Source organism: Numenius arquata, chromosome 23 (assembly GCF_964106895.1).
Source record: "Numenius arquata chromosome 23, bNumArq3.hap1.1, whole genome shotgun sequence".
Taxonomy (NCBI): Eukaryota; Metazoa; Chordata; class Aves; order Charadriiformes; family Scolopacidae; genus Numenius; species Numenius arquata.
The window spans coordinates 4,584,076-4,603,058 of record NC_133598.1 but is presented as its reverse complement, the minus strand read 5'-3'; the positions used below and the strand labels follow the sequence as shown (position 1 = coordinate 4,603,058).

At 43.2% G+C, this 18,983-nt stretch overlaps 1 protein-coding gene across 1 annotated transcript; it reads right to left on the bottom strand.

Annotated features, from left to right (window-relative positions):
- Positions 1-423: 423 nt before the first annotated feature.
- DDX42 (DEAD-box helicase 42) lies at positions 424-18,896 on the bottom strand. The gene is made up of 18 exons (XM_074162991.1): positions 18,814-18,896; positions 16,656-16,892; positions 15,654-15,804; positions 14,983-15,044; positions 13,909-13,945; positions 12,331-12,480; positions 11,993-12,097; positions 11,256-11,375; positions 10,001-10,177; positions 9,422-9,550; positions 8,811-8,910; positions 8,053-8,100; positions 7,404-7,501; positions 6,248-6,524; positions 5,362-5,588; positions 3,960-4,070; positions 3,089-3,190; positions 424-2,476 (listed from the first exon to the last, which is right to left on the bottom strand). The coding sequence occupies exons 2-18, from the start codon at positions 16,874-16,876 to the stop codon at positions 1,751-1,753; spliced, it is 2,841 nt and encodes a 946-aa protein (XP_074019092.1). The 5' UTR covers positions 16,877-16,892; positions 18,814-18,896; the 3' UTR covers positions 424-1,750.
- Positions 18,897-18,983: the final 87 nt, after the last annotated feature.

Below are 18,983 nucleotides of genomic sequence, written 5' to 3'. Positions count from 1 at the left end.
AATGCAACTGGAAGCTATCTTTAAAAACACCCCAAGAGATTAGAGCTAGTTAGTGAGGGGGCCCACATAATCAAGCTGGTGTCTTAATTGAAATCAGTAGACACACAAGTCACACCACCAGACTGTTGCCGAGTTCTCTTTCCAGGTCAACCATGAAAGGCTGGGCTGAGCAGCATGTGCTGGGCTGTACCCTTCCCGCTCGTAAAATGGGAGAAAAACCTATTCCCCAGGAGGCTTTGAAGCTAAAACAGGGTTTGCAAACCAGTTTGGGGTGAAAGACACTGAGGAAAACCACAGGAAGACTTTTATCTACTCCGACCCACAACTTCTGGTGAAAGAAAGGGACCCGGTCCAACCTCCAGTCAGTCCAATCTCCAGCCAAAGGAAGAGGTGGGGAATAAAAAGCACGTGCCAGATATTTTTGTCCCAGTAATAAAACATTTACTAGAGCAAGCAGAAAGTAAATGCACAGCTGATAAAGAAAACATCACAATGTCACAAAAACCTGACAGTTTCTGATACTTCTCTCAGTAGAAACAAGACAGAGGTGGGTGCTGACATGTTTCAACAAAAGAGTTCTTCCTTACCTTTATGGCGCAAAAGAAAAATTATGTTAAAAAAAAACCCGGGTAATACACACGACGAGTTAAAAATGGGTCAAGTAAGATTTTACAGTTTTAACTACATGTGGCCAATCTGGGGCGATATTTGAGCTGTTCCACTTCATTTCAGGTTCTCCCTAAAGGCTTCAGAGCAGCAGGTCCCTGAATTTCTGAATGAAGCCTCTTCATCTGCCCACGCTTCAGGGGGGGCACCAGCCTTTGGCCGTTGTGGGCTGTCTACATGGTTTTTCCCTTTTTTGTTTTTAATTTGAAGAAAGCACTCAGCCCTCTCATAACAGAGGGCGCATAGGCACAGCAGAGAGATAAGTTTGCTATGCAGGCTTCCACCAAAACGAAGGGTTTTAGGAAAGAAGAGGTTCTGTAAAAGCAAAAAAAAAAAAAAAATATACCTGGGCAATGGGATTGGGAGTGATTTACTGACCACAAACAAGCCAGGGAGTCCATCCTACACTAGGTGTGAATTTGGGGTTAGCTGGGCTGGAGAAAGATGCCTTGAACAGCTTCTTTAAAATAAAAAAGGAAAGAAAAATCAACTTGCTTCATCCCACCTTCAGCAATGCAAATTGATACATTCCTAGTTGATGGGGAGAGATGGAAGGGGCAACCTAGAGGCCAAATTATTTGGGGCAAAGAGAGTATGTAAAAAGAAGAGATTGGGGAAGAACTCACCATACTGAACAAATTGCTGAAAGATTAATGTTTAACAGGTGGGTTCCTGAGCATCTCTAGACGGACTGTTTTTTTAAATGTGAACGCTGGTTAAGAAAAGACTACTTTATACTTCTATGGACAACAGTTTCTTAACGTTCCAAGGACGTGAAACAGCTTCTTTCTTGTCAAGAAGATCTGTTTAAATCCAGCGGAGAGTCACTTGAGCACTGAATGTTTAAAAGCAGAACCCAGGGAGCTTTATCAAAATGATTTCTCTTCGACTAAGTGTTGTGTGTACACGTCATTAGGGTGAATCTGTCCGCAGATGTACTGGCCCAGACTCGCACGGGTAGTTTGCATGGTTTCCTTCTCCTCCCCCAGCTGCTCAACAACCAGTTACCAAAAACCCCAAGAAATCCTCTGGAAAAAAAAGACAACACTACCTGCAGAGATTCCAGGCTGCAAAATACCAGCTTTTAACTGTCCCACCGGCTCTTCTTACGTTTTGGGGGCTCTGGGACAGCAAAACCATCTGTCTTGTTGTCTCGGCTGTTGGCATCCTTCCTGTTCTCGCCATTCCTGTTCTCGTTGTTCCTACCTTCGGTGCTATTCCTGTTATCACCATTATTGCGATTGCCGCTGCCCATGTCGGCGAGGTGCCGGCTCTCCCCGTGGCGATGGCTGTCGCCGTGTCGGCCCTCTGCGTGGCGGTAAACGTCACTGTGGCGACCGCCCCCCTCTCCGTGGCGTTGCACATCATTGTAGCGACTGCCGCCCTCTCCGCGGCGCGGGACCTCATTGTGACGACTGTTCCGGTTGTCGTTGTAGCGTTCTCTGACAGTGCCACCAACACCACCGCCGCCACCAACACCACCACCACTGCCACCAGCAGTGGAAACGCCAGTGCTGCCGCTGCCTTCTCGATTGTTGGCGCTGCCACCGGTGTTGTTGAAGCCCTGTACTCCGACGCTTGGAAAAGTGGGAACGCTGCTCAAATTCCCCGTGCTGGTGAAACCCGGGACACCCTTCGCCGCTGCGGCGGCTGCAATCGGGCTGTCAGGGTTTGCAGCGTTTTGCTGTGCTGAACTCGTCGGCACTGAGTTCAAGCTCCCAGCGCTGGTCCAGCCACTGGCACCAGCAGCGGAGCTACCAGTCTTTTGATTATTTAAGCTTGCGGCAACAAAGTGGCTCTTATACTGGGACTGCCGGAAAGAGAGAGAAGGAAAAAAGAGTAATGATTGCCTCTACACCGCACCACAAAACAGGCAGTCATCATGCACACACAAGCTGTCTGAATTCTGGGGAGTCAATCTTGGAGTGATGACATTGCTGCTGTGCTTAGGGACACAGGATTAGTAACGGGCATCTGCCACCAGACCACAGGAACAAGGGAACTCCTATATTGTGGGGTTAATTTTTACACTGAAGAGAAAGGGTTTCTCTGTTCCCCGTTTCTTTTGGTTGCAATTGAACTATTGCTGCTAAGCAACCTGAACAGGATCAAGCCTAGGAGCAGGAAAGGGAAAGAAGGGAAAGAGAGCAAAGAGGCAGCAGAAAACAAAGTAAGTTTGGCAAATTAACATTAGGCAACCGGGTTCTGTCCAGCCTGCATATTAATTCTTCCACCTTGAGAGTGCGCGTGGATGAGACATGACCACAACTACCAAACTCGACTCCCCTCAAATCAACAGATTTTCTGCATTTTCAAGGGAGAAAAAATAAAAGTTGTCTCTTGAATCATCAGTAGTAAGTTTTTTCCGTGTTATGTCCTTTCCTCTTGAGTTAGAACTTGGAGTACAAATGATCGAACCAACCTGAAAAGCTGCTTTCATTGCCGTAAGTCTGTCTCCCATCGCCCCGGTGGATGGCTTGTAGGCCTCGTAGTTACTCATCACGCTGTTGTTGTTTCCACGGTCCTACGCAAAAAGACAAAGGACAACTGGAGAGATTTACCCAACACAGACACTTTCAATTCAACCATTCTCCAAATCTATCGTGACCCTGCACTCGGGAAGTACATCTACTAAGGATGAGAAACTTGTGGAGAGCGCTGAGCAGCAGAACAGTCTGTCCCATGACCTTGAGGACGACAGGAAAGTGAAGATGCATTAATTCATAGTGACTCATGAGTCGACAGTGGGAGCATTTCCCAGCTCCTTACGGAACAAGGAAAAGCAAAATGCAATCAAATGGAGATTTTCCGAGAGGTCACAGCCAAGACAAAGTGTGAACAAGGCTTCAGCTGTGACTTTTTGAAAGATGCTGAACACGATGTGTTTTCAGGATGTTTACAACCCTGTCCCCACACACACTGGCGATGAGCTGTTTTCCTACCTTGGTAAGCATTCCCAATGCTGCAAGATTTTTTGCTGCCAAGAATCAGCCTGGAAATGGCCTTTCGAGTAATTTATTAGCATGTATTTTGCATTGACAGTCTATTTTGGGAAGAATCTCCAAATCTTCTGGATCACTCTGGCCCTAAAGAAGGCAGCTCCTGACGAGAGGATAACAGCGTGGGAGAGTTTCACCTCAGCAACTTCTAACTGCAAGATTCTGAGCTATGAAAACCTTTGAAAGCAGAGGCTATACTCCAGACTAAGAAGATTTTTTAAATTAAAGAGTAGTCAATACTAAGTTTAAAAGTTCCAAGAATCTGTAAACAACTGCTCCACCATCTCTACTTACAGAATTTTCTGATCCCAGACCAGGACGTTCACGGTAGCCTAAGCCACCACCACCAATATTCAGCTTCTTGCCTTTTCCTCCTTTGAAACGTGATTTCCGGAACCATGGATTCTGTACAAAAGAAGGACAAATGCTTCTCAACACAGGGAATAAGAAACTTCATAAATGCACGTAATGAAGCTCAGAAAAGAAGGATTTTGAGAATGTCAAAAGAAAAAGAAAAATATACCGTTTCCTATTCAACAACACAGCTGTTTCAAGGGGATGGGGTGCAACAGACAGCGCTTTGAAATTAAACTGCAGACAGTTCTGTTGTGTGGGTCTGAAGATTTTTGTTACAAATGCTTTTTATGAAAACCAATTTTTTGTCCTGAACTTTCATCCGTGTTGAAGTTTTGGGGGTTTGCATTCTAATAAAGCCAGGAATAAATGCAATCTCTAACGCTGTTCACTTGGGAGCTCTGCACTTGCTCATACTTGGGGTTTTATCGATTTAGCCCCCTGCCCAGCTAAGGAGAAATGATGTTCCATCAGCAAAACCTCCTGCAACAAGCCGTGGCCAGGAAAGGGCAGTCCAACCAGACCTCCTCCTCTTACCAGCTTTTTAAATAATGCTTGGCTGCACCCCTTTTTATGCCCTGTAGTTTCTTAAAACCTGAAGAAGCCAATAAACCAAGCCATTTAGCTTCTATACTGTCCTCTCAAAGGCAGCCAGTGGAGCTCTGCCTCACAACTTCTGTCCCTTCTGGAAATTCTGCCTCTGTACCTCGGAAAAAATACTTACTTCTGGCAGAGAGTGCCCAAACTGTTTGGCAACGAAGTCACAACCACACTAATCCATCTCTGCATTTGGGAATTACCAAAAAGCCTTTGCTCTCCTGCAGAACTTAAAGAGCTGATGAGTTCAGAGGCGCAAGTGCAATTGCTTCAGCCACCCGTCATACCTATATATAGCGAGCCTGCCAGACAGCACTGCCAAGCAGGTATAATGATCAAGCAACAACCATTTCACGGAGTGAACGTCCCTGTAATTATTTTCTAGTTTAGCTTTCAACTAAGCTGCATTTCCCAGGTGCCTGCCACAAATGCATATGGAAAATCTGATTGTAATGAGATCCTGGAGCTGGAGTGCTCTGCTGGCATCAGCCAATTACAGCTCCTAATTTTCTAGGCAATGCCTGACCCCAAAATAGATTACATGCTGTGTTCTAAAATCTTCATGTCTTCATGGATTCTTTCACAGGCCATTAAAACCACTAGAAAGCCTATTTAAAACCAGTATAGGCTGCCAAAAGGTCACTGTGAGCACACGATGGAACCAGAAATGGGTCCGTGAGCTCCTGATTTTGCGCTAACGATGGAAGGAACCTTCCTCTACTCAAGGAGTTTTGCTTGTTTGTACCTGCATTGCTAGATCCAACAGCTCTTTGGAAACATGTTGATTAGCACCTTCCAGGTTCCTGACAAGATCACCAGCAAAGTTACTGTCCTTGGGAGTCAGCAGAGTGTAGGCAACCCCCTTCTCCCCAGCTCTGCCAGTCCGACCGATTCTATGGGTGTGCGTGTCTATGTCCCGAGCCACGTCGTAATTGATGACAGTCTTAATGGAAGGAATATCTAACCCACGGGCTGTAATAAAGAACATAGAGGTGAGTGTGATTATCCTGAATGACCTCAAAGCAACCCCATTCATACCAGCATACCCACTCATTCTGCTCCACACACAAAAGGAGCTCCCACAGGAACATGCCCCAGTTAAGACATTAAAACTTGTTGTTATCTTAAGTGTAGCAATATCTTCCCCAAGAGTAGTATAAGTTACACCGATCCCCAAGTTCCCAGGATTGGAGATGGAAGAGGTCTCTTTAAATGATTGTTATTCCAAGGAAGAGAGGGCTTTATTAAAGGACACTGAAATTCACTCTTTGTTCAGCTGAACATCTGGGTACAAAAGCTGTTCTAGAGAGGGCTTCAAGCATGTCCTCTTCCTCTTCATTTAAGCATGCATAATGTGTCAGCTGATTAATGAACAGCAACTAATTCCTTAGGAAAGAGCTTATTTTCTTTCTGTATATTAAAAAAATATCTGTCAGACTGTAATATAAACACCGTTGAAAGACTTTAAGAATAAAATCCCTTGCTAACACTGTCTACTTCTGAAAAACCACCTGGAACACAGCGCCCAGCAGGTGTAGACGCCAACCCTGTTGCCGTCCCCTGATGTGTGTTAGCCTTTCTGCTGATATCCACAACTTGTACGAGCTGCTGTTTCTTAGGACATCACATACCTGCCACATCAGTAGCTACCAGTATCGGGATCCCCTTTTTCTTAAATTCTGAAATGACTTTATTCCTCTCACTCTGGTCCATGTCACCGTGAAGAAGCCCCAGGTTATGATCCTCCTGCTTCAGGTTATTGGCCAGCTCTTCCGCATTCGCCTTCTTGGTGACAAAGAGGAGAACGCTCCCAGAAGATGTGAACTCCACAAGGCGTCGAGTCAGCCAGTTCCATTTGCTAGGGCCAGAGGGGAAGATCTCCACAATTTGAGTAACATCTTCATTTGCCTAAGGGGAGAAAGAAGACAAGAGAGAAATGACAGTTTGGCAAACAAACACAGATGGCAGAATAAAACCAGGAATTTAAACTAGAGGTGAGAATAAAAAGTGGAGAAGCAGGAGACCAAAATTCTCCTTTAAAAGAGGTTTCAGCTCTTGAATAACTAGCGACCACTTCATCTTCACAGCGCAGAAAGGCAGGGGTTAAATGAGTTACTCTCTGCTGAATCTGAGAGAAGCAGTCCTTGCCATGATGCAGTTTAGTACCTACTGATCTAAAGCTGGGTATTGCAATTTAGATGCTCTTGTGACAGATGCTATTAACATCTAAAATAGACTGTGCAAGAGCAGGGTCTGAGATGGAGAAGGGGCTCATCGGTAAAAGTTATTCACGTGGCGATCAGAGAAAGTTCCTCTCTGAGCTGTGATGTGTCTGCTAATGGTTCAGCTGCTGATGGTTCAGCTGCTGATGGTTCAGCTGCTGCTGTCAAGCAAGTAGTGAATCAACATTCCCATGTAAACCAGCTGAAAGACATTAGTTTGTTTCAAATCCTTCATCGCAAAAGCTGTAATTTATTTATAGTTTTGAAACAAAACAAAATGATATATGCACTGATTCAGTCAAATAAATAAATAAATAAATATAATAATAATAATAGAATCAGTCACTGCATTAATGTCGCTTCCCTCCTTGATGAAACCTGCCATCACTCTAACAATATTTGTTGGCAGAAGAAAAGCTCAATAAAATAAAAAAAACCCAAACCATACTACTTTTTGGTAAGCACAAAGTATTTACACTTACATGATGGCTACAGCAGTTTAAAATAAATTTCAAACAGAAACAGAAAGGTTTGTTTCTCTCTCTCAGGAGCAACGTGGAATTACCTCTCCAATGTCTCCCTGCACAACTCGAATTGGGTCGATCAGAATATCTCGAGCCAATTTCTCAATCTTCTTGCGGAACGTGGCACTGAACAAGAGGGCTAAAAGAAAAAAACAGTATTTTAACACCTTGAAAAATACATTTTCCTTAACACTGCACAGATGTCGTGAATGAGGACCTGTACAACCGTAGCAGATGTCAGTGATCTGAAACTACAGTCTGTTCTACCGGTTCTAGTGAAAATTATCAATCACATTATTAGAATACCTCGAAGTGGAAACATATTTCACAGCATCTGAAACTAGATGTGGATAGTAAGTGGCACTGCTGGGAACATTCTCTCATGGCAGCTTAGAACACAGGATCCCAGCCCATACTAATATTAATTCAGCTAATCATCTTTTCCCCAAGTAAAGGCTGTGGAGGGATTACACGTGACCGATGAAATACAGATGTTTCACCACACTCACAAGCGCTCCCTCCCAACAGCCCACGCTGAAAATTAACACCGGAGGACTCTCGTGAATGTCTCATTGCGCAGCTGCGTCAAGAACAAGAAATGCAATCTCTGCTCCAGGTTCTTTACCGGGAGCCCACCATGTCCCCTCCTTCGCCTCTCGGGAGTTTAGTCTGAAACGTGGTTATACTTACTCTGTCTGTCAGGACGTACGTGGCTTGCGATTGATCTGACCTGATATTCTGGAAAGGAGAGGGAAAACGTTCTAATCGACATTGTACACTCAGTATTTAGTAGAATAACTCAAAAAGCAACTTCATTGTTTTATTTAACAAATAACCATCCAGTGAATAAGTGCCTCCAGTGAATAAGTGCCTCTCACTCGGTATTTAAGGTTATACTGTGACTTCCAGGTGCTCTTTGCTGCACAATGGAAGTTCCTTTGCTGTTACAAAGAAACTTTTGGAAGCTCCTTCCGCAAAACGTTCCACAACCAAAGATCTGAGCTGAGCCTGCGCGTACCCTCTATGTCTTAAAAGTGCCTCCCTCTGTTTGCAGTACTATAGTACTGTCAAATCTTTGCCATGTCCCATGAGTCTTGAACACAAATTCAAAATCATCCAGATCTGAATGACCATACCTCTTCCAATAAAGTATAAAGTTCTTTTAACACCACTAGTTTGGACACACAGAATCAAAGCACTGAGGTGACTTCCCAAAAGTTATTCAGCAACTCTAAGATAAAAATCAGGGTTTTTGGACTTCGACATCAAATAGGACATCACTGGTCTTTCTATACCACCATATACTAGACCTTTAAATATATTGTCTATAAAATATTTTCTTAATGTATTTGCGAGTATATGAAGCTACAGGGGTTATAATCAGCCCTACTAAGCTGGGAACTAGACACCACTGCTTTCCAAAACAGTGACTTTTGTCCATTACCTACCAAAACCCATATCAAACATTCGGTCAGCTTCATCAAACACGAGGTAAGTGACTCTCTGAAGGTTCGTAGCTTTCTTTTTCACATGATCAATTAAACGACCCTATTAAAAAAAAAAAGCCAAGTTTTTAAAGCATATTTTAAAAAATGTGAATATATGCAGCCTTCAAGCACTTAACTGCTTTTTATCCTCACTTAACAGAGACTTGGAACTGAAAACATCTTAAGGCTTCATCGAAGAACTAACTGTCAGTATTCAAGTCACAGAAATAGATTCCTGAAACTCTGATCAACTACATTGGACAAGCTGAATTTTAGGATGGGATTTTCAGGGATAACAGTCCTGAGAGCCTAAAATTCCCTAGTCTTCATTACAATTAAATTTTAATTGTGAACTGGCTATTTAATCCCACGATATTTGGCTTAATCTCTTTCAGTTTGTCTTGGAACACAAATAATCCCAGCATATTTGCTCTCAACATCTGATAAACTCTGAAGATCCTAGATTTTAGCGATCAGCAAACAAATTCTGCATCACCAATGATATTAGAAATCTGACTCAGCTTCAGTTAAGCAGCAAAAAAAAATTACACTGGGTGCATGCAGGTACTTACTGGTGTGCAGACAACTATCTCTGCCCCCTCCTGGAGGGCCTTGGCTTGCTCCCACATGCTTCCTCCTCCGTACACAGCCACCGAGCGCAGATTATATGCCTTCCCGAAGCGCTTACATTCAGAATGGATCTGAAAATTTTAAACAAAGCACATCACAGTTCACATTAGACACATCCGAGAAAATAGACCTACCTGGGAAATACAGTCCAGCTCCCAAAATCCACTTTTCAGCTAATAACTTCATGAAATTATTCAGAAATCGTCAGGGCTGACTACTTCAATGCGTGTGGATAATTTCCAATACTTTATTTGGGAAACCTATTTAGGCATCCAATTGTAATTTAACCTGCGGGCTCCATCCTCTTACACATAAAACTTGTGGCAATGCATCCCCGGTATTCTTAATATTTAGGAATAATATGGGAGCACTGTGCTAAAATTAACAATTTCCGATTTGTCACGATCCTTTAACAAAAACAGGTGTAAGAGAGTTTACAGAGGTTCTCTGATAAAAATCTGGGCAGAAAGTGTCTTCTATAATTTCACTGTATAGCACATACTTGTTTACTATACACCTACCTGCTGGCAAAGCTCTCTGGTGGGGCATACGATGACCGCAATGGGACCATCCCCTGGTTCAAGCTCCTTTTGATCCATGATGTGAATCAACATCGGCCAGATGAAGGCTGCTGTTTTTCCGCTTCCAGTCTTAGCAATCCCAATCATATCTCTGCCACTCAGTGCAACAGGAACACCCTAAAAATAAGGAGATTCTATACCCATATTATGCCTACCACAGCATACTCTTGTGCTAGGTAATACATGAAAACTCAGATAATAAGAGAAAAGCACATTACAAGGGTCTCATAGCAACATATGTTGACTCTTACACAGTTTTTATTGCCAAGATCAGAACTGAATTAGTTTGTTTTAAGGGCGGGAAGCAATTGTCGTGTTATGACTGTTGATATCCTATATGAAACCAGTGTTTGGGCAGCGTACAACACCCCACGGATATATTTACATGTCCACAGATGCATCTTGACTAGCTGTAAGAACATTAAAAACAAATTCTCTGAGCCTATTCTTTCTGTAACTGCTCTGAGTGCTGAAGTCCTCAGCTCATCCCTACGGTTGCTATAAGGACCTCTCAACTACGGGTTTTTACAAAAAGAATGGACTAAGGTCCTAATACACATCCCTTGGACACAGCACCGTGTCATTCTTTATACTTCAAGAAAACCATCTGAAGTGGTGTGGTTATAATCACATTATTGATAATCTTAATTACTTAACATAATCAAGCTATGTATGCAGTAGAATCCCTTTTGTTTGCACGGCTGTCCAAGGAATGACCACTTAAATGGTCCAGCTCATATGGCATTTATTCTAACTGCCAAAAGAAACTAAAAAATGCCTTGTTGCACCTCTCTTCTAGTTACAAGGCATCCAAATAAAAGCTGTTTAAAGGAATAAAGTTGTCAATGTATGGCTCTTTACTCAGCTATTGCCATGGTTATTTTTAATACAATTTCTAAAAATACATAAAACCCCCTTTCTATAAGCAAGAGATGTCCCTTGAATGTTCTTCACTAGGAGACAAATGAACAAAAGTATATGGATTTATTTACAGTGGTCATTTAACATGACAAAAAAGTTAGTAAACTTCTATTTAAAAAATATCATAGCTATTTTCCTAGAAAAATACAAATATTCTTCTCCATGGCAGCTCTCTATAGGAAACTAGAATTGTATACACGCTCACAAGGACTAGGGACCTTTGCACGTGTTCTATCAGTTCTCTTTAGATGTTAATGGAAGTAACAACACTCACCTGACACTGTATAGGGGTGGGCTGGGTATACTCCGATTTCCTAATTTGATGCATAAGTTGCTCATCAAACCCAAAATGAGCAAAACTACTGCCAGGCCTTGGAGGAGCAGCACCGGAGACCTTAGAAACAGAAACATGTCTTTGTTCATGAACAGTAAGAGAAAAACAAAGAGCAATCTCTACAAAAAATGAAAAAAAGTGTCTCTCTACCTCCGGAAATGGCTTTTTACATATATATATATTTTTTTTTTTTTTTTAATAGACAGAAGCTGAATGAGGTGCCAATTCCAGATGTGTGGTGTAAATAGGACTTTCAGGTATAAAAATTTAGATAAACTGGCAATCAGTATAAGCTACTAAACATCCTATCTACCTCCTTGTACAATGGGTCTCCTTCTTCCCCAAATAATTCCCTCCACAGAAAGTCACCACACTAACATGTCACAAATGGGATAGAACTAATTCTTGCATATAGTATTTCCCGTTTCAATTCCTAGTTCTTTAGTCCAAGTGCAACCACGCAACTGGCAACCTTGGGTGTCCACTTTGACAGGTCCAGAGAAGACTTTCAAGAGCTGCTAAAAAACCCCAAGTCAAAGTCACTGAAGGTGTCCAAGTGGCTTGGTATTCAAAAGCTGGAGTTCCCCGAGAAAATCTTCATTAAAACTACTAAGGCAGCCAAAAAAAATGGGAATAGTTAGTAAGATCCTAGAAGGACAGTTTTGTGACCAGCTTACCCGGAGATTTAGCTTGTGACGTAGCTCCACCACTTGTTGCGGGGTGAGACTGGTGATCTCCTCATGCTCATCATAGAAATTTTTCTCAAACGGTGGATATTCGATCTGCGAGGGTAAGTATTCAGTTAGTCTAGGACTCGTTCTCTCTCTGTACGCTTAGTTTTGGAGGGAAAGAGTCCTTTTGAGAAAAAGCTCTTAATTATCTGCAAGAACATTAGTTTAATATGAAGTCATTTGAAGGATCTTTAGTACGACTCAAACATATTTCAATGTGCTTCTTAGCTCCTGCTTTCTTAAATGCCTCAGCCAGAACAGAACGGAATAAACTTCCTTCCTACCTCTGAATGGTCAATAGGCGGAAGAGGATCAATGATTTTTTTGGATGGTGCAATTGGATTCCCATCACTATCATACTCCAGGTTATCCTCTTCCTCTTCTTGGACCACACCAGCAGTGGGGTTTTCAGCCATGTAGCGAAAATAAGCTTCCTGCAGCAAAACATATCGGTAAAATCACATACAATAGGATGCAAAAATACTACTACACTTGTTTAAATGCTGTATATGCTAGATGACTGTTTGCTTTCACACCAACCATTGAGGAAAAATAAAAATTCACTAGAACTGATTCTTCTAATAAACACCAACAGTTATGTCCAGAAGAAGGACAGTAAGTACAAAGAAAACAACTCAAGTGTCGGTTAGGTCACAAAACGCTTTCAAAAACCAAACTTCTCCTACATGTCTGCTTAACAACTCCTTCTACCAAGACTTGTTAGGCTTTAACAATAGAAGAATCTATTCCACAAGTACAAACACTCCAGGGTTTTAAAAAAGAACCCAATGTTACTAAGCATATGATGTTTACAATTTCTTAAACACACTCTGCCAAAAATAGTTTCTCCACTTCCCCTAACTAGACTCTAAGAAATGAAAATATATCTATTTTTCACTGAGAGAGTCAATAGCAAACGGGGAAGAACCTATTTCAGAAGAGCCCTTCAACACAAGGCCAAGTCAGAAGTCACTGTCACCGCTGTCACATGCCATCCTTACAGCTCACAGATATGTACGTGTCTCAGAGTCTCACAGGCACACCAAGACATTCTCATGGGGAAAACACCAGTCCTGCTTGACTTTCAAGCAAATATTTAAGACCAGATTTTTAAGGCAAGATCCCATCACAAATAAATGTATATATTCATCTGGCTTTTTCATTTCCATGGCCAATTGTCACTCAGTCACATGGATACGCAAACACCACACCTGAACAACAGCTCTCTCCAAGTGTAAGTACCTTTGCTCAAACTTTAGCCCAGCTACACTCACCGAAGGGGAAGCAAAGGCCTAGAGGCCAGAGAGCCCTTCCACGCTCCACGTTACTGCCCGTAACACAACAGTTATTAATTATAACTTAGTGGTAAGGTACATTTTGAAATGAAGACTTTCCGTCTTTCCTCTTTGTTTATTACTTCTGTTACAGTGATGCCTATAATCCTCAATCGGAACTGGAGCTCCTCTGAAAATAAAGAGCAAAAAGCCTGATTCTTGCCCTTAACAGACATGAAATTTCACTGCAAACAGCCTCTCACTGCTGCTCCACAGTTGACTCTGTTAATTTCAAATTTGATAAGACCCTCAGATACTCGAAGCTGAAATTGACTGAAACAAATCTTAAACGGAGTAAAAAAAGAATGAAATTGTCTCCTAATATTCTTCCTTTTTTTTAATGAAACACCTAGAAGGGTAGAGACAGCAGGGTGGCCACTAGAGCTTCCTGATGAATTGTCCGGATACTGCGCCCGATACTGGAGTTTTGTTTGTACCTAGTAGTTATATATTTGGGGAAGATACAAAAAAAAGAAAAAAAAAACACAACAGAAAAAAAGAAGATAGAAAGACTGCATACGAACTCACTTGGTCATCTTCCTCTTCAATGTCATCTCGAATACCCCTGGAAAAACAAGCGGAGAAAAAAAACTTCCCTGCAAGTGTTCCACATACTCAGCTCCACGCTTTCATTTGATTAGTGCTGAGCTCCATATTGCGTGGAAGACACAACACTAATAACTCAGTAACATTTATAATCCCAACCCATGGAGTTTTCATATTTGGTGCCAACCATAACAGCGACCCTGCAAAGACTTCTTTTTACTTCTATTAATGAGACTGAAAGATTAGGACTCCGTCTTCCCAGTAGAAGCCACATCAAAGATCATCCTGGTCTAAGCTCTCGATGCTACAGAAGTCCCATAACTGAAGAGGAATATGAGCCAGGAAGTGCAAATCCAGTTCAGAACTTCCCCCGGTGGTGATTTGGATCCGGTGTTCTGTTTCAGGACCACGTATAATCTGATCAACCCCATGCAATGCAAGTTCTACCAACGTATCTGACATTTATATCAAGAATCAACAGCATAATTATTTTTCTTGCTCAAAACAGAGAGAGAAGCTGCAAAAACTTTAAACTGTTTTTAAATTCCAAATATAGTATCCCAATTGTCACACGCTACCTAATGCATCGGATTTACAGGGAATGTCTTAAAACCTAGTTCAAGTTTGGAAGGATCTCCAGGATTACAGGTACGGCAGCACTAAGTAATTTTGCTCACAGAAATGTAATTTTAAACTAAACCATCCTGATCACTGCAAGGATGCGGGAAGAAGAAAAACTATTCAGGCTGATCTGGAAGGTGGCAGTAGTACAATGCGCTGCCCCAATTCGTGTGGCCTAGAAAGGCTTCTCGCGTGAGATAACTCTCAGTGTTCTTACATTTTGCCACAGGATGCTGCAACGGATTCTGCCCTCCTGTTATTAAATTTGTATTGCACAGAACTTTACCCCCGGAGGACATCATGCACTGGTTAATGCTGTTTACTACGTATATCTTATATTGACTACAGAATAATCATCATCAACAAAAGGCATTGGAATTCTCTTAGCACCATAGAAGACACAGGCAGGCATGAGAATTATAAAAGAGAACTTACTTAACATTCTTTTTTTCTTTGTCTTTATCTTCAAGCCTCTTCATGTCTCGAGCAGCTTGATCCTAACAGGTCATAAAATTATGACATTAAAAAAACCAAGATGATAAAACACGGAAGGGAAAAAACGTTCCTACGTAACTAGACCATCATGCCAAAGACAGCACTTTTTGGACTAAACTTTCTCTTGTTCCATATCCTATGATGCTAAATAAATTCTACTAATTCCTTTGAAATTTATATACTGTAACTTCTTGGCAATGCTGTTGAAAAAATACATTCTTCGCACTCCTCCTGAAAACACTGTGATAGAATCCAGCTAATAACAGAGCTGTAACTAAGGAACAGCTCCTGATAAATACAAATCATTTCAATTCAGGTAGTGTAAAGTGCACAAAACCTTAATTTCAAATTCAGACACACACAAAGCTCTTTGTGTTATTGCCTTGACATGCTCAAACCAGTTAAATAGTTAAGCTACTGTAAATCATACCCACCCTCTCCCCATCTAATCCACTTTGGAGTTCTAATTAACACAGCATCCTACAGAAAACCCAAAAGCTAAGTGACATTCTGAATACAGCTGCCAAAGTCATGAGTGACGTTTGCTGCTCCTGACTGGAGAGGAAATACGGCCACAGAAATTAATAAACATTTCATGAGCCAGGTCTTGCCTCCACTTCAGCCATGAATGCCTCCAGAGGATCATCATCGCTGTCAGAGTCTGCTGATTTGGAATGAAACTGCTGGCGAGTGGGGGAATTCTCTGCGGGAATGTATGGCAATTCGACATTGCTGGAATCTTCCTCTTCATCCTCAAAATACCTGAAAAGAAATAACCAACGGCCCAGTCGGTACATCATCTACAGCACCCATGCTGTCTTTCGTGGTTTCTGAGTTAAGTTTCCCACACAGAGACGGATAATAAAAGTCAGTACGTACACAGGAAAAGATGTTGAGATTTATTCATTTATTTAAAATTATTCACCTTGTAAGCTAAAAACTAGCGGGAGGGCAAATAGATGTGATGAAACCGAGTGGCTCTCCCAGGCTGGTGAATAAAGGATGATTTTCTGACCTCCCTTCTATTCAACGCATTTATGCAGCTAACAGAAGGATTAGCCAAGAAATGTGGAGTTTTATGTTTCCCTGCGCAAAGGACACCCAAATTTATCCTGCTTGGCTCCGATTCTGAACGCACCACCTCTGGCAAAGTCTTGTTCAGACCACAGCATGAATGAGACTGAGCTGCTGGAGGCTCAGCTGAGATATGTTCTTAGGGAGGGGAAAGCCAGAGGGGGAGAGCTCTCCATGGGCTGCCGTAGTACCTCACAATCTTCTAAATATATTTAAAGGCAAGGATTTATTATCCTTCTCATTTTACAGACGATCGGCTGACACCCAGAGAAAGGGTAAATAATCAGTCCAGGGTGACACCAAAAGCCTGCTGCAAAGCAAGGATGGGAGTACCTGGGGATGGGCAGCTCAGTTTTTCTTGAAACTATTGCCATAAAGCTACCGGGGTTCTGTTACACCATAATGCAGTGTATTTATGCTTGAGCAGGCTTTTCTAAATAACTAAACCTCACAAATGTCACAGATACTTTCCCTGACCTTGGAAATTTTAAAACACTAAAACCTAGAGCTAGACAAACACAAGAAATAACCATACTTACGCATTCTCTTCATCAAAATTTGCTCGCTTTGACCCAATTTTGTAGAAAGAAGGCAGCTGAGGAGGTCCTGATTTCGCAAATGCAGCAGAAGAACCGGCTGTTCCAAAAGCGCTGTGAGACTGTTGAGAGAGCTTAGGCTCCTCTTTTTTCCCAGGTGTTATGGCAAATCCACCAAACCCAAAGCCTCTCTTAGTTCCAGGTCCACCTTTATTCCAATTCATGATGTCCTCAATATATCTGTTAAAATCAGAAAAGACAAATTAATGCTCTTTCTGCTTTAGGCAGTTATATACAATTGTCACAATTTCTCTTCTAAGTGGATTACTTCAGTCATGATAAAGAGACTTGTGGAAATGGGACTGACGAGAGTTTGACCCAAAAGGGTTTGACCTGTCTCCCAAAAAGGACTGAGCTTTCTTCCTTTTTTTTTTTTTTCCTAAGTATGAAGCATCCACAATTTGAAAAAAGAATAAAACAAGAGGTTGTCTTCCAAAACGGATCGTGTCCCTCAGTGACTACTCAAGCGTACATAAGATGTTGCCCGTCTTGTCTGGTTTGCAATCTAAGACAAACAAACCCGAGGCCAGAACTTTGAACATCAGGAGGAACCAGAGATGAAAAGTCAACTCAGTACATATCTTGCATGTCCGTACAGTCCCATCCTTGAGCGTTTCATGGCTTTGTAAACACCATGCTACTACAATCCAGACATCTCTAGAAAAGTGGGCCCAGAGCAGCACACTGCTCTGTTGTGAGACAAAGCACACTTCTGCCTAAAAGTCAACTCCCTCAAGAAAGCACCTTTAGCTCTATATATGTTCTCCAACCTACATTTTTCAAACCACATTTTAAATGCTCCACGTAACATGCCTGCCCAGAACTCGGTTTTCTAAGTTAGACGAAGAGAAGACTGAACTGATACACTAAGATTTACACTTCCCATTCCAAGTAATTTAATTATTTCATCTGCATGGTCAAGTAAGTCATACCTTTAAGGTAACCAAACACAGCATGACACCCACTGCTTCAAAGTGCATTGTAACTGGATGGCCCAAAGGCTACTAGTCTTAATAAACACATCCTCACATTCACTGAGAATCCTCCAATGAGATCAGAATTTACTGGCAAGAGAAACAACTTCAAAATAATCTGAGAATAAATACTGCTACTGCTCCCTGTGCAGAACATTTGCCAGCTTGGGACTTGATAATAAATCTCAAGTCTGGACCAGAGCTCACTAGGAGACTTTCAGGAAAACTCTGCTGTTCAGATCTCCATGGTAGCAGCTGACTCCGATGTCCTGTTCTCCCCCTTGCACTGACACACCTTGCAGCTTTCACACCTGCAGATGTGTGGCAGATAAGAGAACAAACTGTACAACAAACAGATGAAAGGTGTAACTTTGCGCTTCTGCTGCTGACAGCACAGCAGGCAGCCTTTTAAGTTATCACATCCGATTTTAAGGGATCTTCCTCACTGTACTTATCGACCTTTTTTCCCCTCCCACCACCCCAGAAAATAAAAAGAATCATTCTTTTATTCTGTCATACAGCTGCAAAATTTGGTCTGTTTGCCTAGGGAGCCCACCGGTGAGTGAACAGGGAGAAGGTTCCTACAGGAGAGCGATGAAACGCAGGGTGAGACCCTGGGCTAAGTGCTGAGGCTTTGCTTCCCAGGGAATGCCGCTCCCAGGGAGGAAACGCGAAGGCACGGACCCTTTCTATGGACTCCCCGGATCTGGGGGAAAAGCAGCAAAATCTCTTAGCCGCTCCCGTTCTTGGCGGCTGCTGAAGAGAGGAGGGAACCCCCCCAACCCCGCCCGCCCAGATCGCCCTTCCCCGGGCACCGCCGGAGACAGGCGGCCCGGCGCCGCGGGGAGACCCTTGCCCCGAGGCAGGCGCAGCAGAGAGGGGCACAGCTCGCCTTCACCCCTCTCTCCTAGCCCACCGGACCAGCAGCGGGGCCCCTCACGGCCCTTCCCGCCCGCGGGGCCCCGGCACGGGGGCGGGCCCTTTGTGCGGGCCAGGCCCAGGCTGCCCGAGCCCGCACTAGGCCGCGGTCTCGGCACCTCCCGCCCGTAGGGGCCGCCACCGGGCGGCGGGGAGGAGGAGGAGGAGTTTCCGCGTCGCCCCTCCCGGCCCCGTACCCTCTCACTCACCCCTCGGGCACCGCAGCCGCCGGCCGCCGCTTCCCCGGTTACCGGGGCGGGGGGGTGGGGGTGGAGACGCGACGTACCTACGCACCGACGCGCGTACGTGCGTGACGCGCTGAGGTCAGCGCGCCGCACCGAGCATGCGCTCTGGCGGCGGATGAAGCCTCGGGAGGTGG

Bases quoted from the DNA above. Each gene is read 5' to 3' on its own strand.
- DDX42 (XM_074162991.1), bottom strand. From the start codon at position 16,876: ATGAATTGGAATAAAGGTGGACCTGGAACTAAGAGAGGCTTTGGGTTT. The intron at 13,946-14,982 runs GTAAGTTCTCTT...TTGTTTTTCCAG, and splicing joins AAAGAAAAAAAGAATGTTAA to GGGTATTCGAGATGACATTG. The intron at 2,477-3,088 runs GTTGGTTCGATC...TCTTTCCGGCAG, and splicing joins CAATGAAAGCAGCTTTTCAG to TCCCAGTATAAGAGCCACTT.